The 24,482-nt window shown below is 39.9% G+C and overlaps 1 protein-coding gene across 2 annotated transcripts in view; it reads right to left on the bottom strand.

The window, feature by feature from the left end:
• The window catches only part of LEO1 (LEO1 homolog, Paf1/RNA polymerase II complex component), a 32,863-nt gene that overhangs the window by 6,104 nt on the left and 2,277 nt on the right, over positions 1-24,482 (bottom strand). For both annotated transcript variants that reach the window (XM_069596507.1, XM_069596508.1), the window contains exons 2-11: positions 17,282-18,043; positions 15,130-15,234; positions 12,492-12,586; positions 11,331-11,476; positions 10,501-10,585; positions 6,597-6,691; positions 5,912-6,046; positions 4,582-4,717; positions 3,199-3,385; positions 372-469 (exon numbers count right to left, since the gene is read on the bottom strand). In XM_069596507.1, the coding sequence (XP_069452608.1) occupies positions 372-469; positions 3,199-3,385; positions 4,582-4,717; positions 5,912-6,046; positions 6,597-6,691; positions 10,501-10,585; positions 11,331-11,476; positions 12,492-12,586; positions 15,130-15,234; positions 17,282-18,043 (1,844 nt within the window). The remainder of the gene's footprint in view (positions 1-371; positions 470-3,198; positions 3,386-4,581; positions 4,718-5,911; positions 6,047-6,596; positions 6,692-10,500; positions 10,586-11,330; positions 11,477-12,491; positions 12,587-15,129; positions 15,235-17,281; positions 18,044-24,482) is intronic.

Below are 24,482 nucleotides of genomic sequence, written 5' to 3'. Positions count from 1 at the left end.
AAAGAAAGAAGAGAGACACACACTGTCCACCCACACTAAATGATTTCTGTAACAGTTCTCCAGGAAAGCCTGGCTATCTCAGGGCATGTCTTCCCCCAGGCCTCTCCATCCACCTGGCATGCCCGTCCTGGCTGGTGTGCCCTGGGCTAGCACTCTTCCTTCAGCACACCAAGAGGAGGCCTCTTTCTCTAAGCAGAGGTCTTAGACGCTCTTCTGGGCCACTCCCAGCCCGTTTCTGGATTTATCTCACTGAGCTTCAGTGAAGTGTGTAGACATATGTCTGTGCTCCTAGGCTGTGCGCTCCTCCTCATTCCAGGCATTAACATGTGGGTACAGGGTAAACCTCTACAATTGAATAAATTTGGTTTTACCTCATCACTGGTGAGTTTCTTCGCTTTGAGTAACCTTTGAGCCTTATCTTCTTCTGATCCCTCATCACTGTCTGACGAATAGATTCTAGCTCGTTCCTCTGAAAGCAAAGAGCAAGATTTGTGAGTGACTTTCAAAGATAATCCACTCCTGGATCTGTCTTCTGATGTATATCTTCAGTTCCTTCTGTATACTGTTTACAGAGAAGCAAATAATTAAGACCTTTTAAAATTTCAGATTTCCCTGGTGGTACAGTGGATAAGAGTCCACCTGCCGATGTAGGGGATACAGATCCAATCCCTGGTCCAGGAGAAATTCCACATGCCACAACTAAGCCCATGCGCCGTAAGTACTGAAGCCTGCGCTTCTAGAGCCCATGCTCCACAGCAAGAGAAGCCGCTGCAGTGCGTCTGCGCACCACGACAGAGCAGCCCCTGCTGGCTGCAACTAGAGAAAGCCTGCGGGCGACAGTGAAGATCCAGCGCAGCCAAAAATTAAAAAACAAACACTTTTAAAATTTACAGATAAATGCAAATTGAGATCTGTTGAAACAAAGTACTTGTCCTCTCAAATACAAGACTAAGTTTTAAAAAATTTTTTTAAGGTTTGTGTGCAAGATGATTAAAGAGACAGACATCACTATTCTTCCAAAATAGCCTTAGTCATTCTTTCATAGAGGTAACAGTTAACTGAAGCTTTGGAAATAAAACAGGAGGTGGTTTCCAGGGCCTATAAGACCACCTATTGCCAGGCAGCCATTTCAAAGGGAGATGGAGATGAATAAGTCTGTGCTGATGCCCGAGCTCAAGTGAAGCATGGGTGAAATAAGAACAGTTGGTATTAGACCAACCTGCTCACTTCATAGCCCTAAAGCCCTCCCTTTCTCCTTACTCCCTGCCTACCTGACTACTGGACAGAACTGACTGTTAATAAACTTGCCTGTTAGGACTGTAATCACTGGGGAACTGAATATTATATAACTCTCTCCTAAAGACATCCTCAATTTTTTGTTTTTATTTCATTTATATGGCATGTATTTCTACAATTAATCTTTTCTGTGGGAAATTAGCACTAACAAAAAAATAAAAGGTCTTATACTGTAGTCCCAAAATAAATAATAGGCAGGTAAGAAGGGTGTAAAAAGTCCACTAGAACAAACGCAGTTGCTGTTTAAAAAAAAAAAGGAGAAAGGCATCTCATGGGATGGTCAGAAAAAGAGAAATTTGGGTGTTCTTAAAATTTATCATTCTAACAGAGCAAAACCATTAACATGGTGACCCGAGGTTTTGTACAGTGATTCCCAAAGCTCTATTAAAGCTCATCTGGAGAAGATTAGATCCTCATTTTACTGAAAGGGAATGTGGTATATTCAGATGTGGAGTCACTCCTGAAGCTGATGAGTGCTAAGTACATTGATGATAGTTTTGTGTGACGTTTATTTAGTACTTGTTATATGCCAGGCCCTGGATACAGTATTTAATATGCAATATGTCAATCAATTTTCAAAACAACCTCATGGTATAAACACTTACTAATAAGCAGCTTTTTTCTTGATAAGGTAACAGAAACAAGAGGTACCGTAACTTCCCAAAAGTCATCCAGCTAAAAAGTGACAGGGCTAAGATCAGAGCAGGCAGAATCAGGGTGTCCAGCCTGGCCTTCCACCCTTGGGTTCAGTTTACTTTTCAGCACAACATCTCACTTGCTGGCTGCGGGGAAACTGCTGGAGGCAGTACTGTGGCCAAGACAGATGCCTCGGAAGTCAGGCCGCCTGAGTCTTATTAAAGTCTTTGTGTACCAGCTATGTCTTTGCACAAGCCACTCAACCTCTCAAAGTCTCAGTTTCCTCAATAAGGGTGAGACAAAAATGGGCCCTGAGGCATTATACTAAGTGAAATAAGTCACAGAGGGAAAGACAACCACCGTAGGATCTTACTTATGGGGATGCGAAAAAAAACGGAAAGCAAAGAACCAAGCTCACAGGCACAGAAGCCAGATTAGCGGCTGCCTGAGGTGTGGTGTGGAGGGTGGAGGCAAAGGGAGTCAAATGGCACAAATGCCAGTTATAAGATAAATAAATCCTGCAGATATAAAGTACAGCATGGTGACTAAAGTTAACAATAATGTGCTGCATATTTTAAAGTTGCTGAGAGCAGATATTAAAAGTTCCCATCACAAGAAAAAGAATTCTACAACTGTCTTTGGTGGCAGAAGTTATTAACTAGACTTCTTATAGTGATCATTTCACAATACATACAAATACCGAATCATTAGACTGTAACCCTGAAACTAATGCAATTAGTTTAGTATTCAATTAAAAAAATTTTTTAAAAGAACAAGACAATAATAGTAACTGGGTCATAACATTGTTATAAGGACCAAACAGGATCCATGTTTGAGTGTCTGCCTGGAACTCAGTATGTGCTGAATGACCATTGTAAATTACTGGTACTTGTGAAAGAAAAGAATACACAATGGATAAGTTTGAAAGAAAACACATATATTCTCTGAAAAACTGAACTTCCTGATTTCTAATTAGTAATTTTAAAAGTTGAGAAAAGTTCCAAGATACACAGTTGGCAGACTTTCAAATCAGGGAGCAGAAGCTCAAGAGACGAGTCAAGTTAAAGTACAAGCAGCTTCTACTCTTTTAGGCTGACCCAAAAGAATTTCACAATGACTAGCTCTTGAGACCTTGAAACATCTCACTCATTAACACTGATTCCTTAAAAATAAAATGCCCAATGACTCGGCATTCACAGCATACTGAACGCAAAGATGAATTCCACGACCCTGAAATGACGAAATTTCATTTCTGCTCAAACTCACCTCGAATGCCCCCTTTGTATCGGTTTTTAATGGCAGCCAAGCTGATGGACTCCTCGCCTTCCTCCTCCTCATCGTATCGATCAGGTTCTAGGTAACTGGCACTCAGTCCTCGCTGGTGCTGTTTCTCTCTCATGCGGCGCTGCTGAGACTCCCTACGAATAGAAGCCCTCAAACGTTCTTCTTCTTTCTGTAAAGAAGCAAATTAGTGAACTTTAAAAAAGACGAACTCACTTAATGCCCACTTGAAACTACTTCACTCTGAAGAACATGAAAATGCCTTGCCCGGGATAACACCAGTTCCTATGTCCTCAGGGCGAGTTCTCGCCATTTCTCACCTCTGTTACCACACACGGTCATCAACGTGTTCATTTCTAAGGCGTGAAGACACCACAGGGTGGAGAGGCAGGAGGCTCCCTCACACCAGCCTCCCCATCACAACTGGCACAGGCACGGCCTTGGGAGCTGCAGCGTCCCCTCTGCTGCCAGGAACAGTCCAGAGGGTACAACCAGCCTGAGGAGCTTCGTCCATGCCCAGCGGATGCCTGAGGGAGGCAGGTTCTCTTCACCCTGAGACACACCTGACTTGCCCAGGCTCCAGCAGATTACTATGGCAGCCAGATATTCCTGCCTGGGGCCGTCAACCCAGGGCACTCCCCATAGCTAACAGCAGGATGAGGGGCTGCTGGTGGAGAGGGGCTCTGAGCCCCAAAATAGACTCTTCATTCTCTTCTATCTGCCTGGCTTCCGCACCTTGGGGTTCACCAGGCAGGGCCAGGCTATGAGACGTCAGGGATGTTCTGGCATTCTCTTGATTCCTTGTTTAATTGCTTTATTACTGCATATAACTCTAATCCTGTAAAAATCACTGTCAACAGAACAGGGATTAAAAACAATCTAGCGGATTCCTTGTGCATTTCCACAGAAGTTGGGGAAGTGAAGAGGGCCTGGGAATCTCTCAAGGTGGTCCTGGAGTCTGCAGGTCCTTCAGCCCCACTACCTTCAGGGGAAAACGGAGGAAACTTCTGGTCTTTTTATATTCTATCTAGACTAATTCTTGAGCATTTCCACTGATTTTTGACATGGATGCCAAATCAGCCACGGATGACTTAATTTAATCATCCTTGAAATTATCTGTGCAGGTTCAGATTCTTTTAGTCAACAGGTTGCTCTCAGGACTTGCTGGGAGAGAAACCAAGCCAGGGTCTGTTTTAGGACCCTCACCACATCACACTTATTTGCCAAATGTTTAGGAAATGGAAACCAGCTCCCTGTTCATTCCAGCTGGAAGGAGGAAAGGAGGGTCAATAAGAGATGATGAACAATATTTTGGGAAATGCTTTTCTTAATATATCAAAATTCTAGGATAAAGTTCAGCCAACATACCTTGATCATCTCTGTGCGCTGGCACTCAGGATCACGACCAGCCATTGGTAAGATTCTAATCTTCTGTGTCTTTGAACATCTATCTGCAAGTGACAGTGTCATCTTTCTATGTGTGGCACTGTCTGTAGAGTGAGGTCTGCAGGAAATAAACAAAAATACCTCACTATTTAGCAAATACATTAGTGAGCCAGCCATACCAACATCAGAGGAGGCCAGTGAGCATTTCCCATTCTCAAGAAAAAATAGGCAGAGACACAAAACAATATAGTAGATGGGGATTCTAACCTTTCCTCATTCTGCAGCTTACTAAACCATTCTCACCTCCACAAGTGAAGTAAAATATGGAAAGCTTGAGTAAAAAAGGCTTGCACAGCATGATCACCCTCTAAAAGCAGTAAATTGATGGGCTCATGCAGCATTCATGAAAAAATAAAAATTAAAAGAGAAAGAAAGAAAACAAAAAGAAAAAACAAATAAAAACCAAGAAGCATTCACTGAATACTGAGTGCGAAGCACTGTACTCTTGTGTTTTATTACACGACTTCACTGTCATAGCTCCTCTATGAGATAATTATTACATTTTATATATTAGGAAACTGAGGCAAGGAAAAACTGAGAAAAGTTGCACAAGGTCATGCATGTGGAAGTGAGACTCAGATACAGATCTGTTTGATTCCAAAGCCTATAATCTTGACCATTACAATTTTGAAAATGTAATTCATAACCAAGAATACTGTGCCATCTCTAAAGGTAAGCATTACCCGAGGAGGATGATCTGCTTAAATCAAGGAAAGAAGAACATGAACGTTTCACTGTACTGCCTGTCCTGTCTCGACAAGGGGAATGCGCCTGCCAGCTGACCCAAGTGTGCAGGGCTGCTTGAAGAGGTAATGGATGCAGGGGCCTAAAGAACAGATGACCTTGGCCTTCATACCCACCAACTCACTGCCTTTCCTCTGATCGCATGCCCACTAAGAACCTCTAACTATCAGTCCCACAGGTAAATTTTACTAAAAAGGAAGATACAATGCCCAGTCAGTACTCTTAGGCCTCCTGGCAACTATAGTAATCTCTAGAATTAATACACTGTCGTTCTGGTTTACATACCATCTCCTGGAGCACTGGTTAGCATGACCTGGCTCCCTGTGAAGCAGTAGCTTTCAGAGCACTTGACAAAAGAGCCTTTGAACCTTCAGAGCTGAGAACCAGATCTTGTCTTTGGGGAACTATACCGTGAGGTTATGCCAATCAGGAGTCAGGCACTTTGAACAACCCCTGTATTTCACTGCTTTTACTGTTTAACAAATAGTACGTTGATGAGAGTAATTACCTGAATGTGAGTTTGGTTTTAAAGACGGCTTGTCCCTGTAGACCGGTACCTTGTCTTATAAAAAGGTGGTTGTGGTCGCCCTGCAGTGGAGCCTTGTAAACATCAAACACCTCATTGCCTAAGTGCAGGGACATGCTGAAAAGAAGGAACACTTCACATGTTAGTCAGAAAGCTTACACTCTCTCATTTTACTTCACTTCGAATGTGATTCAATGGCTGTTTTCTCTCCTAACACAGAATTCAGAAGCAAGAGAAGAATAAAAAGGCATGATGTGAAAAAAGACTTACATAGCAGTACAGAACGCTGTGTGTTTATGTTTAGGAAGCAAAACATGTTGTGACATTCACTCAGCCCCTACCACCTTCCCAGTGAAGGACAGCTTTACTAAAGTGTCAACTTCTAGGGAGTAGTACGCAATGGGCAGGGGAGCTGGTCTAATTTTCCTGACTATGGTGATATAGCCAGAGGATGATCACATTTCCAGCCTACTTTTAACAAGTCTCCCACCAGCCTGTATGACCCTCAACTGCTTACTTATTTCTGAGGTTTTCTATACAATGCCAGAGGCTAAATAACAGAAATCCTTTAAAAAGAGGTATACCCCAAATAAGGCCTTATTCCAAAACATCATCCTTCCCAGCCACATTCTGTATGTTTCCATACTCTTCAGGCATCTGTGCTCACCTCCCATCGGACCACTTGACTATTCGAGCATTGCTTTCTTTAATTTCATTTCCTTCTTCATCCCGGCGTATCCTCCACCTTATGGTATTTTCTACCTGTTTCAAAAACACAAGCGCCTTAGAACACTGTCATTTTTGCGTCTTCTCGCCACAAGAGATACATAATCACAGAATAAACATGGACAGATAGTGACAGAAAAGAGGACATTGAAACCTTGTTTTAATCACCTAGAGACATTAGATAAAATAACAACAGGAAGGAAAATATGCCTATGTGAATTTCTACTCCCAGTGCTGGAACTACAGAGAGCTCAGTGCCAGACCATCTGAGCAGGTGCTAAATCTGTAGTAACCTCCAGAAGTTATAAGAGGAAGAGCTGGCGGGACAAGAAATAAGGTTTGAAGCCATATGAAATAGCAATTTAGGACTGAGACTCCTATATAAAGCAGAACTAAAAACCCAATAAATGTGGGACTAAAAAACTCTGCCTACTGGCTTAGAAAGATAAGGAAACCCCCACATATAGGTAAGGAAAAAACAGCACCTTATGAAAATAAAAACCCCAAGTTTGAGCAGGTTTAGAGTCTAACTTGATGGGGAGGGGGAATACCAGGCAGATTTGCAAAATATTCAAAGGCTTCCTAAAATGAAAACCACTGTTACTGAAATTAGAAATTTAATGGGACTTCCAGGAAACTACAGCACACTAAATGCATGTAGTTTATCCATGCCACATCCTGGAAACGCAGTAAAACGACACTGAAGAACTGAAAAAGGATACACTCACAAGGAGAAAGAGCATGTGAACCAAGACGGCATCAAAGAAAAGCCAGCATTTTGAAAACCAACAGACGGAAGCCCAAGCATCCTCCTGCCTCTGCCCCTACCATCTACCTAACAGCAGCCACTCCCACTCCCAGAGAGATTTTCTGGATCTCCTCTGTTAACTAACTGCCTTTACAACTGTGTCCTAATGATTTCTTTCCAGTTTCCCCCTGTCCTTCTTTATTCCTCACTAAATAAACAACTATGAGGCTGCCTGATTAAGAATGCAATATATCAGTTGGTAAAGAATCCACCTGCAATGCAGGAGGTCCCAGTTCAACTCCTGGGTGGGCAAGATCCACTGGAGAAGGGATAGGCTACCCACTCCAGTATTCTTGGGCTTCCCTTGTGGCTCAGCTGGTAAAGAATCCACCTGCAATGCAGGAGACCTGGGTTCGATCCCTGGGTTGGGAAGATCCCCTGGAGAAGGGGAAGGCTACCCCAGGATTCTGGCCTAGAGAATTCCATAGACTATATAGTTCATGGGGTCACAAAGAGTCGGACACGACTTAGCAACTTTCACTTTCAAAATTAAATATGATGTCATATCTGAGATTTGTTTCCAAACAGTCTGGGTAAGATAGGGTGAGGAATACAGATGAAATAAGATGTCCAGCCTGACAACCACTGAAGTGAATGACGGGTACGTGAGAGTTTACTTTACTGTTCTTGCTATTTCTGTTTATGTTTGAAATTTTTTTTAATAAAAGAAGGTAAACAAAATGATCTCTCATTATCCCTGCCTTCCCCCTCAAATAAAATAGGTTTGTTGTTGTTGTTGTTCCGTTGCTAAGTTGTGTCTGACTCTTTGCAGCCCCATGGACTGTAGTACACCAAGATCCTCTGTTCATGGGGCTCTCTAGGCAAGAACACTGGAGTGGGTTGCCATTTCCTTCTCCAGGGGATCTTCCCAAACCAGGGATCAAACCCAGGTCTCCTGCACTAGCAGGCAGGCTCTATACCACTGAGCCACCAGAGAAGCCCTATAAAACAGGTGGAGTGAGTGAGTGAAAAGTGGCTCAGCCGTGTCTGACTCTTTGCGACCCCATGGACTATACAGTCCATGGAATTCTCCAGGCCAGAGTACTGGAGTGGGTAGCCATTTCCTTCTCCAGGGGATCTTCCCAAACCAGGGATCAAACCCAGGTCTCCTGCACTAGCAGGCAGGCTCTTTACCACTGAGCCACCAGAGAAGCCCTATAAAACAGGTGGAGTTTTTAGCCATTCCCCTCTCCAGGGGATCTTCCCAACCTAGGGATCAAACAGAGGCCTCCCACATTGCAGGCAGGCTTTTTACCAGCTGAGCCACAAGGGAAGCATAAACAGGTTAGCCACATACAAATATGAAAACACATGGGCCATTATTAACTGTGAAGCCACTTTGAAAACACTTCCTATTATATAAGGTGATTCAAATAATAATGATGCTATGATAGAATACTCTGCTAGGTCTTACCCTATTGGGATGAAAGACACATTAAAGTACTTCTAAAGACACAGAATCTCAAGAGAGGTACATAAACTGTACCAGGTTCTTTGTTCATTAAAGAATTAATCACACCACCAACTGACTCTTTAAGAATGGTAGGCCTTGTCTCAAAAGCATCATTCAAAAAAGCCAAGGATCCAAGGTTATTTTCCATCACCCATCAAAGTTTTAAAAAACAATAGTCTGCTATACACTGACATTTTGTAGTCTACACACCAAGGTTTCAGAGTAAAACATTTATTTCTAGACATTAATGCTGATTAATTAGAGTCTGGTATTACGTGATCTTAAAACATAGATACATTGACACTTGACCATGTACCATGATAGAAGATAAGGGGAAAATGTAAAAATCAGTAAAAAGTAAGTAAATAAGGAACTATCACATTAATTTATATAAATGATGAGAAATAAAAGCAACAGAGTACCTCCAGAGGTACTAAAACACTCATGAAAAATTAACAGTGCTAACCTTAAATCAATAGATATACACATGTTCCAAGGGAAACATTAAGAGCTAATCTAACATGGAGACAAAGGAGGGGAAGTAAGAAAAAGAGCAAAAAAAAAAAGCCTAAGCACTATATATTAATGGTGTGACCTTGACCAAGTTAACGGTGCCTGTTTATCTCCATTTTCTCATCTGATTTACATTTCCATTAAGTGGGAGGAGTAATGAAATGTCACTGAAAAGCTTTGGAAGCTCATGCATTTTAGAGAAACCATCTTATATCAAGGTTCTTTAGGTACTTATGGATCCATTAAACTTGAAAAGATGGAATTATTCTAAAAGTTCAGCCCCTGAATTCTAAGAAGGCTGGACTCTCACTTCTTAATATTTTAATACCATGTACAATATCTACTGGGAAAAAAAAAAAGTTTTTACAGGAAATCTTCAGATTTAAGAATTTTAAATGCATAGCACCAGTTTCGGTATCATGAGTTCAACTGTTTGTTACTGTGCTACAACTCAGCTCTAAACCATCTACTTAAACCTACATCCTCCTTGATTAAAGGAAGATTAGAGGCCCTCCTTGGACAGAGTAACCAGACAGTACAAGATCTCAAAGAGAAGCATTAATAGGAATTTAGCACAATAAAAATCTCTCCTAATAGTGAACATGAACAATTGGAAAAATACAAAGACAGCCATGTGGTGAAGTGTTAGGTACCAGTAATAAAATCTTCTTTTGTATATGATTTGTTCATCCATAGATCAAAGAGCCTGAAGATAATTTCCCCTTGCAGGAAGTTGCTAGAACTTAACCCACAACAAATATGGAGGGAGCTGTTCTAAACATAAACCACAGTACAACTTATTCTGAATAAAGCAGCTAATAATTTTTTAAAGCACCAAAAGATGTAATATAGCAAAAAAAAAAAAAGAAAAAGTGATAAAAAAAGTGACGCCTTTACAGAGAAAAAGCTATGCTATTTTCTTTCTAAAAACTGTTCTGCAAAGATAGACGATTCATTTGTTGATGACACAGGAAACAGAAGATCATTTTCAAGAGCTTAAGTCTCAAGTTAGTGTCCCCAGGTTTTACTTTATAAAAGAAAAAAAGAAAAGGGTAAAGCACAGAATGGTACCTTTAATTTTAACCTGGTTCGACCTTCTTCATCCAGCATTTCTTCATCTTCAAATTCATCTTCATAATACTGAGGATCAAATGGTCTACAAATTGTTTTTAAAATAAACTATTAGTCATATTTTGTAAGAAGTATTCCTGCTATATAAAGCAACTTTAAAAAATCATGAAGCAACTTTAAAAAATCATAATAACTGAAAATCATAAGAGTCAAATATCTTCATGTTCAGCTATTAGGATGTCTTCAAATTACTGCACCTTCTTGAAATTTGGTATTAATACATACTGCTTGAAATAGAGTAAGCAAGGCGAAATATTCAAGTACTCAATTCTTATGTAAGTCTCTGAACAAGTAGGCCACGTATACCCTAGCTTTCCACATTTTGCTTAGGAAAAAATTTTTAAATAGCACAAAGAGCTTGCATGTCACTTAGTGAATGATATCCATCAGTGCTGTTTAACAGTCCAAACCATTAGTTTTTCTAGATCCACAATGGCTGCTATAGAAGACGTCTGCCGTTTTCTAGCAAACTTCACTACTCTCAATTTCAGTTTTTTCAGGGCTTCATTAGTCAGACACACCCAAGACTAGTGATATCTGTTAATTCATAAGAAAGTAACAGACTGCTAAAAACAATTACAATCATTATAAATCTCCTTTATCAATAGTCCATACTTTTTCTATAAAAGGATATATTTGGTTTTTATTTTTTCAGAGATATATAACCAGTTTCCCATTTTGTGACTAGTCAATTCATACAAAGTTAAAAAAATATCAACATTCTATATATTCCTATCCAACATTAAAAAACTATCAATTGATCCTCTTACCTGGGTTCTACGCTGAGAAAGTTGGGCAGCTTAACAAAATATAAGTCATTTCCTAAATCAGTGTTTACTTTGGGTATTTCTACTTCTATTCTGGTCTCAGGAATTGGCTCCTCCTCCTGTTGATCTTGAGGCAATCCATTTTCATCCTAGTAAAAGAGTCACAGAATTTTAGAGCTTGATGGGACTTTAGAGATGGTCCAGCTCCGTTTCCACACTTTAATCGTTTAGGCAGATAAGAAGCATAATGAGACTTCAGGGCTATTATCCATCCCTACCAACCAACCCCCCAAAACCCTCACGGAAAAACAAGATCGGTTTAGAAGCATCAAAGTAAGAAAACATCTCTTTTATGATAAATCTATCTTCCACATACTCACCAACAGAAATGTGAAATTAACAGACACTTGAATATGAAGTCACTTTATCAATTAAAATTAGAGAAAATTATCAACAAAACACACTTGTTGACATGAACGAGAACACAACAACGTTCAAATAAACGTCATGCAATTCACAGGTCCATGCAGTCTAGTCTCTTAAGGTGTGGGCCCACCTCACCCTGGGCAGTTCTTTCTATCTTCTTTCCCTCAGTGACAACATCTTGCACAAACTACAGTACAATATCCCAACCAGGAGACTGACCTGACCCAGGCGGATAGAGGACATTCCCATTACCACAAGGATTCACCCTGCCCTTTTACAGCCGATATCCACTTCCCTCTTGCCCTCAGTCCACTGCTGTAATTTCCATTAATCTTGTCTCCATTTCTGTAATTCTGTCATTTCAAGACTGTTATAGGAGTGGATTTATACAGTTGACCTTTATACAGTTAACCTTTTGGGACTGGCTGTTTCTCACTCAACATAATTCCCTGGAACCTTATCCAACTTGCTGCATATATCAGTAAATTTCATATATTAGCAAACTTTATCCAAGTTACTGCCTATATAAATCCTTTTTATTGCTGAGTAGTATTCCACAGAAGGACGTTTCAAAACAGTTCTTTCTAATCCTCCTTATAACCAGGAGTTCTCTACATAAATGAGGAAGTCACTTGTTCACTGTATTTCCATACTGCAATTCAGTTACCAACTTCCTCTTCCTGGCATAAAAGAGACACTTAGTTCTCTCTTCCAGTTCTCATTGGTAGTTTTACTTACAACAGGCTGTCCTGGAGTGGGTGGTTTATCTTCCCCATCACTCCCTGAAGATATATCATCTGCACCTCCAAAGAGATCCATGGTCCCACTATTATCTTCAATGCAGGAGGAAAAAGGCACAGTGTTTAATACCTGTAACAATGAGTCTTCAAAGCTATCACTTCAACATATCCCTAAAGTTCCTAGACCCGGCACCTGGAAACCACCCAAACACAACTCTGAGCCTGGCACTCAGAGATCTAACCAGAGTGTCTGTGCAGAGGGAAGAGGGCAAATCCAGTGAAGGGCAAAGTGTACAGGAGGCACCCCTTTCCTCCGTTACTTACCGTTTTCCCACTTTCCTTTATCCCTCAGGAGCCCAAATATCCTCCTACCGTCCAGATACTCAAATTTGGGGCTTAAGCACACCACACAGGCCTATTCTCCACATCATCCTTCAAGTTTTAAAATTACAGGTCATGTCTACCCAGGCTCCCTTCCTCTCAGGAAGAACTTCACCCAAGTACCAGCAAAACAATAACATCAACTATAACCTGTAATAAGCCAAAGTTGGGTAGTAAAGGAGATGACAGAAAGATAGGAGGGTGGTCAACAGGTAGACTGCTTGAAACTGAGATTATAGAAGAGTTACAGTTTTGGTAATGACATGGTCTAGGGTAAAATCATGACAGTGAGTCACTAAGACAAGGTAAAGGACAGACCACAGAAAAAGAGAAGGAAACCTATTAAAATGGTCAAAATTCAGAACCCTGACAACATCAAATGCTGGCAAAAATGTGGCATAACAGGAACTCTCATTCACCGATTCAGGTAGGAATACAAAACGGCACGCCCGCTTTGGAAGACAGTCTGGCAGTTTCTTACCAAACTAAACATATTCTTACCAGATGCCCCAGAAATTGTGCTCCTTGGTATTTACCCAAAGGATCTACACACTTATCAACACAAAAACCTGCACACAAATGTCTACAGCTTTACTCATAATTGCCGAAATTTAGAAGCATCCAAGATGTCTTTCAGTTCGTAAATGGATAAACTGATACATCCAGACCGTGGAATACAAGAATACCTTGGAGATACCTCAGGTTTGGTGCCAGACTATGTTCATGTGCCCACCTGATTATTTTCTTCTTAGGTTTTATCACCCCTAACATGCTATATATTTCATTTACTTACTGTGTTATCATCAGTCTCTCTACCCTACCCTGACCCCAACAGAATGTGGGTTCTCCAGGGAGACGTCTTTGATTATTGCCACATTCCGAGTGCACAGAATAGTACTAGTACAAAGCAGATTCTCAATAAATGTGAACAAAATAAAGTAATTAATATATCTGATTCTCACAACAACACTGTAAGGTGATAGCATCATCTCTCTCTTACAGATCAGAAACTGAAATTTAGTAACTAATTTGACCAAAATCATACAGTTGGAATGTAGAACCACAAAGATTCTAACTTGGGTTATCTGATTCCAAAGTCCATGTACATAACTAGGAATTATAGACCCAAAGATCTTTAAGTAAATCCCAGAGCTTGTTGTTCTGTCTAGCTGTCTCCTTTTCTCTCTAGGTGACCTGCTAAATATTTGCTTTAGTTATACTGTTACTTGTGATAATTTATATAAGCTATTTAACATTAATGCCTACCATTTAGCACAATAATGGCTGTGCAAATTAAATTATCAAAATTATGTTATTGTACCTTTTATACTAACATCTTTATTGTATAGTAATTTGCCATTTGAAATGTAGTCATACATAGAGATAAACAGGTAGATCTTGTGTGTGTGTATGTGTGAGTCACTCAGTTGTATCTGATCCTTTGCGACCCCATGGACTGTAGCCCTCCAGGCTTCTCTATCCATGGAATTCTCCAGGCAAGAATACTGGAGTGGATTGCCATTCCCTTCTCCAGAAGAACTTCCCAATCCAGGGATCCAACCCTGGTCTCCTGCATCACAGGCAGATTCTTTATTGTCTGCACTTCAGGGAACCCCCTCAAAGTCACTCAGTCATGTCTGACTCTTTGTGACCCCATGGACTGTAGCCACCAGGCTCTTCTGTCCACGGAATTCTCCAGGCTATTCTACTGGAGTGGGTTGCCATTCCCTTCTCCAGGGGATCTTCCCAACCCAGGGATCAAACCAGGTCTCCTGCATTGCAGGCAGATTCTTTACCAGCTGAGCCACCAGGGAAGTCCGGGTAGATCTTCTATCCTTACAAAAAACCTACCTTATCTAACACTGGGTTTTTATGAACTCTTCATCGAAAATAGCTTGAAGAAACAGCTTCTTCATCTAATATTAACCTATTAAAAACCTAAGAACAAGCTAACAAGCTGTCCTGGAACTGTCACTATTCAACCTGAAGAACAGGCAATGCCACTTCCTCCTCAACAGAGCCTCGGGCCCCTAACAGCAGACTCACTCAGACTACAAATGAAGCAGGTTCTTCAACTACTTAAGTGTGAGCAGTTTCTCATATCTGTACAACTTCCTTGGGTACACTAAAGGTATCCACACTCTTTTCTGTGAGTCCTGTAGTCGGGGGTAAATGCCCAGGGTTGCAAATGTACCATAGTCAAACGCAGAGAGAGGAATGGAAATATAGATATATAAAGGAAGTAAGTAGAGTACCTTTTGGTACCTCAGTGTCACTCTCCGCTTCTGAATCAGATGCAATTGCATTCTTGCGTTTCATTCGTAAAACTTCATCCTCACTATCACTGCCTCTTGCAGATTCTGTAAGAGTAGAGTCAGAAGTTCTGCATAATCATAGTCGTACCATCACTTTGATTTTTTGTGTTTGAAAAGCAACACTGGAGATAAACAATCTATGGACCACCCGTGCAATGGAAAATTACTCAGTAATAACTAAGAATGAACTACCGATACAAGTAACGATTTGGATGAATCTCAAATGCATTACAGTAAGTGGAAGAAAAAAGGCGCCACTACCGCCTGATTTCATTTATAAGAGGACATTCTCAAAAAGACAAAACTGCAGTGACAGGACAGAACAGGAGTTGTTAAGGGTCCCAGGTGGGGAAGTATCTGACTACAAAAGGGACAGTATGAGGGAGTTTTTTAGGGCTGAGAAAACCATTCTGTATCATGACTGTGGTGATGGTTACAAAAATCTATACATGCGTTGATGTTAAGAGAACTCTACACACACACACACAAATCAACTTACTATGGTTAATTTTGAAATAAAATTTTAAAAGGAACATTGGTTTTTGTATGCAGAAAAACTTGGGAGAATGAGAAAAGCAGTTCTGAAACTTTAAATTTATATACCATTCAATACAGAGGACAAAAGAAGTAAATATACTGTAATGGAAGACACAAATGTATCATTTCTGGATGGTACAGCTGTTCACGTAATTTTAACCTCAAACCCAACCCCTGTAGGACTAGTTAAGCAGGATGACCAGTGACAAGACTCCTATTCTTAGTTTTATGTTAGTCTGCTAGTATTTGGGAAGTAGTGCATAAGCCTTAATGATTCTGGGTATTCCCAGTACAAGTAACTCTACCCAGAATTAGTTATTGAATACTTACCGCAGTCTTATAGTCTATATAGACCTATATCCATCTCTGGAAACTTTTTGACCTCCTCTCCTAAATAATGTTAAAATGCGGTCTTGAAAGCTATCCTGAGGTATGTATTCCAGGGGAAAAGACCTCCCACTCCCCATACTGCAGCTCTCTAAGAAGACAGAACCAATATATAATTATAATCAATTACTTATAAAAATGAAGCAACCCAGATATTACTACAGGAAGACTTCCAACTTAATCAAAGTGACTTTTATATAACACAAAGAAATCAGATGGTTAACTTTTAATATTCTGTATGAAGAATGTGTTAACTTCAAGAAAACAGTGTAAGTGGCTATTATGAAAAGGGATCCCAAAGCCAAAGTTCTGCTCTGTTTCCCGCCGTGTTCAGGGAATGAATGTTCTGATCCAAGCACATCTCCCAGGATGGGGATGCATGTGCCAGGCTATCATAACTCACTGAGATCAGCCAGCCTGTGTTGTCATTCTGGATATTATGCCCCTCAGGCAACCTCCTGACCTACAATTTGGTAACCAATGCAGATTTCCCCCCAAAAGATACAATGATAAGAGAAAAATAACTGATGCTCTTGAAACAATTTTGCAATTCAACTTTGATAACTTCCTGTGGTTAGTCTGAGTAAACTCCTTAGAGCCTGATTACCTCTGGAGGATGAAATTTTGGATCTCTAACAAACTGAACTGGAAACCGAACTGGAAACCGGGCATTTCAATGGCACTGGGGTTTTTCCCCCCAGGCACATCTGTTCTCATCTGGGGCAGGCTCTTCAGTTACCCACAAAAATGGAACTAACTCTATTCGGTATCTAGCTACTTTAGCACTATACACCTTGCTCTAAGGCTTTCCTGATCTATCAATGAAATGGAAGGGGAATAGACAGAAATAATACACAGATTGGGAAAATGTTTACAAGTAAAATGTATAGAGTTAGAAAAGGTTGAAATAAAGGAACAGAAGAGAAAAACCAGAGTATTAAAGGTGGGACTGTAAGAAGAATCAATGAGCCCCCGCTGTCCCTCAATGCTTCTACTAAACCACCTTGGTTCTCATGCCCTGAATTTCTGGCGCATGTGCCACTAACGGAGGGAGCAGACAGCACCTCATTCACAAAGAATCATGGTTGTTAGTTCTGATCTGTCTGGTGGATCACTGAAGGGACTGGCTCAAAGGACTTGACTTTATCTCACCTATGAGGTCTCATACCTGACTTATGGTCCTGTTCCTCTTCATCATCTGAATGCCTATGTTCTTCATCCGAGGGCTGTGGCCTTTCATCATCAGAATTTTGCATTTTCTCTTCATCAGATATCTGTGGCCGCTCTTCATCATCCGAGTTCTGCTTCTCATCATCATTATCAGAAGCTGCTGGCCGTTCATCATCAGAATTAGCCTTCTCCTCCTCAGACAGCTGTTGTCGCTCATCCTCTGAAAGCTGGGGCCTCTCCTCATCGTCTGTGTTCTGCATTTTTTCATCATCATCAGAATTCTGCAGTTTATCTTCCTCAGACCCTTGTGCCCTCTCCTCATCATCAGAATTTTGTATCTTCTCATCATCTGACTGATCGCTTTTATCTTCCCTGCCCCATTTTTCATCATCTGAGTGTGCTTTTTCAGAACCTTCTGCTTCCGAGTGATGACTCCCTCCATCTGATCTATGACCCTCATCCTCATCATCATTGTCATTTCGGGTTTCTGATCCACTGTGCTGATCTACATCTGAGGGATCGTTGTCTTCATGGTCAGAGTGCTCAGAAGCTTCTGATCTATTGTCTGATCCTTCAGAGTGATTATCACTCCCACTATGATGAGAGGCTCCCTCATCCTCACTGTCATCTCCAAACAGTTCCTTATTACTTGGTTTTCCTGCGTCATCTCTTTCATCTTGATCGCTTTCACTCCCAGAGGCGTTACTGCCAGAAGCAACATTCTCTTGATCAGAATCCGAGCCTGATCCAGAGTCAGAATCTATGGGATCATATAAACACAGAGTGATGTAAGCAAAAAAAAAAAAAAGGCAGAATAAGGAACAATAAAAGTCCACCCCAACATAAAAGCAAGGAAAAAAACTTCTTAAAAGCTGTTAGAATCTGTCTTCTCAGACTCTGGACACTAAAAGTTGCAACAACCAGGGGAATGTCTACTGAGACAGAAAAATAAGCTGAATCCCAGTAAAAAAACAGAACTTAGGGATCTTCTAACATACTCTGGTCCCTACCCCCACCCCACACTGCCCGCAACCTACCCCTTGGTCAACACTGCCTTGAAGATAATATAATACCCTGAATTTCTGGCGCATGTGCCACTAACGGAGGGAGCAGACAGCACCTCATTCACAAAGAATCATGGTTGTTAGTTCTGATCTGTCTGGTGGATCACTGAAGGGACTGGCTCAAAGGACTTGACTTTATCTCACCTAACTTGGAACTCTCTTGTTGCTAAGGTGACTACTCAAAACATCTTACAGGTAGATGTATTAGTTGTGTCTGCTTGAGACAATGAATAACAGTTGGGGCAAACAATAAACTAAAAAGCTTGGTTGAAAAGGCTGAGGAATGACATAATATGGGGGGTAAGGACTTTAAAAGGATAATAAAACTTCTAGAGGAAAACAGAGGCAGAATACTCTCTCACATAAATCACAGCAAGAGCTCTTTTAATCCATCTCCCAGAATAATGGAAATAAAAACAAAAATAAACAATGGGACCTATTTAAACTCAAAAGCTTTTGTATAGCAAAGGAAACAATAAGCAAAATGAAAAGACAACCCACAGATTGGAAGAAAACATTTACAAATGATATGACCAATAAGGGATTAGTCTCCAAAATTTACAGACAGCTTATGACACTTAGCAGCATCAAAACAAATAGCCCACTCGAAAAATGGACAGAAGACCCAAACAGACACTTCTCCAAAGAGGACATACAGATGGCCAACAAGCACATGAAAAGATGTGCACATCACTAATCACTGAGTGAGTGAGTGAGTGAGTGAAGTCGCTCAGTCGTGTCTGACTCTTTGTGACCCCATGGACTGTAGCTGACCAGGCTTCTCTGTCCATCAGATTTTCCAGGCAAGGGTACTGGAGTGGGTTGCCATTTCCTTCTCCAGGAGGTTTTCCCGACCCAGGGATTGAACCCGGGTCTCCTGCATTGTGGGCAGATGCTTTTACCATCTGAGCCACCAAGGAAGATTCTCTGACAATTATTAGAGAAATGCAAATCAAAACTACAATGTGCTACCACCTCACACAGGTCAGAATGGTTATCATTAAAAAATCCATAAACAACAAACACTGGAGAGGGTGTAGAGAGAAGGGAAGCCTCCAACACTGTTGGTGGGAATGTAAATTGGTCCAACCACTATGGAGAACCTATGGAGGTTCTTTATAAAACTAAAAATAGAGCTACCATATGAGCCTGCAATCCCACTCCTGGGCATATGCCCAGAGGAAAACATGATCTGAAAGGATACATGCACCCCAATGTCCACTGCAGCACCGTTCACAATAGTAAAGACAAGGAAGCAACCTAAATGTCCATCAACAGAGGAATGGATTAAGACGTAGTACATATATACAATGGAATATTACTCGGCCATTAAAAATTAGTGAAAGAAGGCCATTTGCAGCAATATGGATGGACCTAGAGAGTGTTATACTGAGTGAAATAAGTCAGACAGAGAAGGAGAAACATCATATAACACCCCTTATATGTGGAATCTAAAAAGGAATGATACAAATGAACTTACTTACAAAACAGAAAGAGACTCATAGACTTAGAAAACAAATTTTTAGTTCCTGGGGGGAAGGGATAGTTAGGGACTTTGGGAAGATCATGTACACGCTGCAATATTCAAAATGGATAACCAACAAAGACCTACTGTATAGCACATGGAACTCTGCTCAACTTTATTTGGCAGCCTGGATGGGGGAGAATGGATACATGTATATGTATGGCTGAGTCCCTTCACTGTTCTCCTAAAACAAACACAACATTGTTAACGGGCTATATCCTAATACAAAATCAAAAGTCTGTCATAGAGAAAAAAAAAACCTCCCACAATAAATGAAACAAACAAACAAATAAAACCCTCCCATACATTCTTAGCAATCTGGAAAGCCATGCACTTTCCGAGGGCTGTGCACATGCTCAAGAAAGAACCAAGAGGGCCCTACAACCTCACTTCTGGTTGACCTTCAGGCTCCACGAAAGCAAGAAATGAAAGCAAAGACAGGGCATAAACTACTTGGAAGAGTGCTGAAAGCATGCCCTAACACACAGAGAGACAACCTGTGAAGTCTGGAAGTCCTTCTGTGATTGCTGTTGTTTCTTTTTCTGCATATAGGGAAACCTCTGTCCAATCACTAGCTGACCACTAAGCTAATGGAGCAGAAACTTTAGTGGTCACATACAACAAAAATTGCAGACTTTACAAAACTAGTTCAAGAGAGTCAACAATAATTACTACAACAAACAGCAACAATAGCAACAAATAGCAACAATAATTACTACAACAAATAGCAACAATAAATGCTGGGTGGGGAAGGAATGTGCTGTCCTGAGTTGCTGCAATATAATTTCAAAATGTCCAATTACAACAAAAACTGCAAAGAAACAATGAAGTATGGCCCATACATGTGAAAGAAAGGTTACAATTTGTCCCTAAAGAAGCCCAGACAATGAAAATGATATCTTATCAAATACAGAATATCAATAAAAAGACATTATTTTTCAAAAAACTGAACAGAAAATCTGGAGTTGAAAAGTAAAACTAAAATGAAAAATTCATTAAAGAGGTAAACAACAGATATGAGTGAGAAGAAGAAAGAATCGGGAAACTTTTAAGACACATAATTGAGATTATCCAGTCTGGTGAATAAAAAGAGAGAAGAATGAAGAAAATGAAGAGTCTAAAATACTTGTAAGAAAACAGCAAGTGTACCAATCTATGTATAATAGGGGTTCCAGAAGAAGAGAAAAAAAGAGAAAAGGACAGGAAATACATTTGAAGACGTAACAGCCAAAAACTTCCCAAATTTGATGAAAGACATGAGCATACACATAGAAGCTGTTTAACAAATACCAAGAATAAAGTTAAAGAGACAGCACCCAAGCGCATCATTATCGAACCGCCTAAGACAAAGAAAAATCCTAAAGGCAGCAAAAAAGAAACAACTCATCCCATACAAAGAGATCATTGATAAGGATAACAGCTGATTTCTCATCAGAAACCATAAAAACCAGGAGACAATGGGATGAAATAGTCAAAGTGCTGAAACAGTCAATCAAGAACTCTATATTCAGCAAAACTATTCTTCAAAAATAAAGGAATTATAAACAACAACAAAAGATAAACTGGACTTCCTCAAAATGAAAAGCTTTTGTGCAAGAAAGGACATTATCAAGAAAGTAAAAAAACCTATAGAATGGAAGAAAATATCTACAAACCATATATCTGACACATATGTAATGGAAACGGTGAGAGACCTTATTCTCTTGGGCTCCAAAATCACTGCAGATGGTGAATGTACCCTGGAATTAAAAGACACTTGCTCCCTGGAAGAAAAGCTATGACAAATCTAGACAGCTTATTAAAAAAGCAGAGACAATACTTCGCTGACAAAGGTCCGCCTAGTCAAAGCTATGATTTTTCCAGTAGTCATGTACGGATGTGAGAGCTGAACCATAAGAAAGCTGAGCATTGAAGAACTGATGCTTTTCGACTGTGGTGTTGGAACAACCTCGAGAGTCCCTTGGACTGCAAGATCAAACCAGTCAATCCTAAAGGAAATCAACCCTAAATGTTCATTGGAAGGACTGATACTGAAGCTTTGGCCACCTGATGTTCAGAGCCAAATCATTAGAAAAGACCCTAAGGCTGGGAAAGACTGAAGACAGAAGGGGATGAGAGAGGATGAGATGGTTGGATGGCATCACCGACTCAATGGACATGAGTTTGAGCAAGGTCCGGGAGATGGTGAAGGACAGGGAAGCCTAGCATGCTGCAGTCCATGGGGTCGCAAAGAGTCAAACATGACTGAGTGACTGAACAACAACAATCTGGAATATATAAAGAATGTTTACAACAACAACAACACAAACAACCCATTTAAAAAATGGACACTGAACTTGAATATACATTTCTCCATGGTTACACAAGCATGAAACAAGTACATGAAAAGATGCTCAACATCACTGGCCATTAGGAACCGCAAATTGAAACCACAGTGAAATATCACTTGACACCAACAGTGATGGCTATATTTTAAAAAGAGGTGAAGAAAAGGTAAAATAGGTACTGGCAAAGATGTGAAGAAATAGAACCCTCAAACATTGCTGGTGCTAATGTAAAATGGTTACAAAAATGGTTGGCTGGTCCAAAAACGGTCTGGTTGCTCCTCAAAAAGTAAAACAAAGAATCATATGACTCAGCAGTTCCACCCCTACACATATATATACAATTCCACCCTAAGAGAACTGAAAACAGGCACTTACACAAATACTTGTAAACAAATGTTCACAGCATCACTATTTAAATAGCCAAAAGATGGAAACAACCCAGTGTTCACCAGTAGCTAAATAGATAAACACTGGGATATACACATAGAGTGAATACTATTCAATCATTTAAAAGAAATGAGGTATTGATACATACAATATGGATGAATTTCAAAACCACGATGGCAAGAGGTAGAAATCAGACACAAAAAGCCACATGTTGTATGAGTCCACTTATATGAAATATCCAGAAGATAGAAAAGCCATAGATGTAAAAAGCAGATTGGTGGTTGACCGGGGCTAGTGAAAGGAGCAAATGGTAAGTAACTGCTCAGTGGGTGTGGTGTTTTATTTTGAGGTTATGAAAATGTTTTAGAATTAGACAGAGGTGGTGGCTGAAGGACATTTTAAATGTACTAAATACCACAAAATTGTTCACATAAAAATGGCATATTCAGCAACCAAAATGAAAAGAACTAAAACTGTCACTATTTGCAGATGACATATTATATATAGAAAGTCCTACAGACTCCACCAGAAAATTGTTAGGACTAATAAATAAAGTTAGTAAAGTTACAGAATATAAAATCAATACACAGTTGTATTTCTATACATAAATAATAAGCTAACAGAGAAATTAAGAAAATAATCCCACTTATAACTGCAACAAAAAGAATAAAATACTTAGGAATAAATTTAACCAAAAAAGGTGAAAGACCCGAACAGTGAAAACTGTAATACACTGATGAAAGAAACTGAAGACACAAATAAATGGAAATATCATTCATGGATTGGAACAATCGATATTGTTAAAATATCCACACTAACCAAAGTAATCTACATTTTGAACACAATCCCTATCAAAATTCTAATGGCATTTTGTATAGAAATAGAACAAAGAACTCTTAAATTTGTGTGAAACCACACATACACACAAACTCATACAGCCAAAGCAATGTTGAGAAAAAAAGAATAAAGCTGGAGGCATCATGCCCTTGATTTCAAACTGTATTACAGACACATAAATCACTGCAACAGAATAAAAAACTCAGAAATAAGGCCACACATATACGGTCAATTAATTTACAACAAAGGAGCATGCCAAGAATACACAACAGGGAAAGAACAATAAATGGTGTTGAGAAAGCTGGATAGCAATATGTAAAAGAATGAAACTGGGCCACTATCTTATTATACTATACACAAAATTTAACTCTAAATGGATTAGACTTAAATTTCAGACCTGAAACCATAAAATTCCTAGAAGAAAACATAGGCACTAAGCTCCTTGACACTGGCCTTGGTTATCGTTTTTTTGGATTTGACACCAAAAGCAATGACAACTAAAGCAAAAATAAACAAGTGTGACATATCAAACTAAAACACTTCTACACAGCAAAGGAAACCATCAACAAAATGAAAAGGTAGTCTACTGAGTAGGATAAAATATTCACAAATCACATATCTGATAAAGGATTCAGTTTAGTCACTCAGCCATGTCTGACTCTTTGCGATCCCATGAATCACAGCACGCCACCAAAAATATATAAAGAGCTCATATTATATATATATATAAATGGACAGAAGACCTGAATAGACATTTTTCCAAAAAAGGCATACCAACAGGTACATGAAAAGATGCTCAACATCACTAATTGAAAGAGAAATGAAAATCAAAACCACAGTCAGAATGACTATTATCAAAAAGATAAAAAATAACAAGTGTTGGAGAGAATGTGGAGAAAAGGGAACATTTGTACACTGATGGTAGGATTGTAAAGAGGTGCAGTCACTATGGAAAACAGTATGGAAATGTTTCAGAAAAAGAACAGAACTACTATATGATCCAGCTAGTCCACTTCTGGGTATTTATCCAAAGGGCACAAAAACATTAATTTGAAAAAA

This window comes from Ovis canadensis, chromosome 7 (genome assembly GCF_042477335.2).
Source record: "Ovis canadensis isolate MfBH-ARS-UI-01 breed Bighorn chromosome 7, ARS-UI_OviCan_v2, whole genome shotgun sequence".
NCBI lineage: Eukaryota > Metazoa > Chordata > Mammalia > Artiodactyla > Bovidae > Ovis > Ovis canadensis.
The sequence above is the reverse complement of the archived record's forward strand: the minus strand, read 5'-3'. Positions and strand labels throughout refer to the sequence as shown.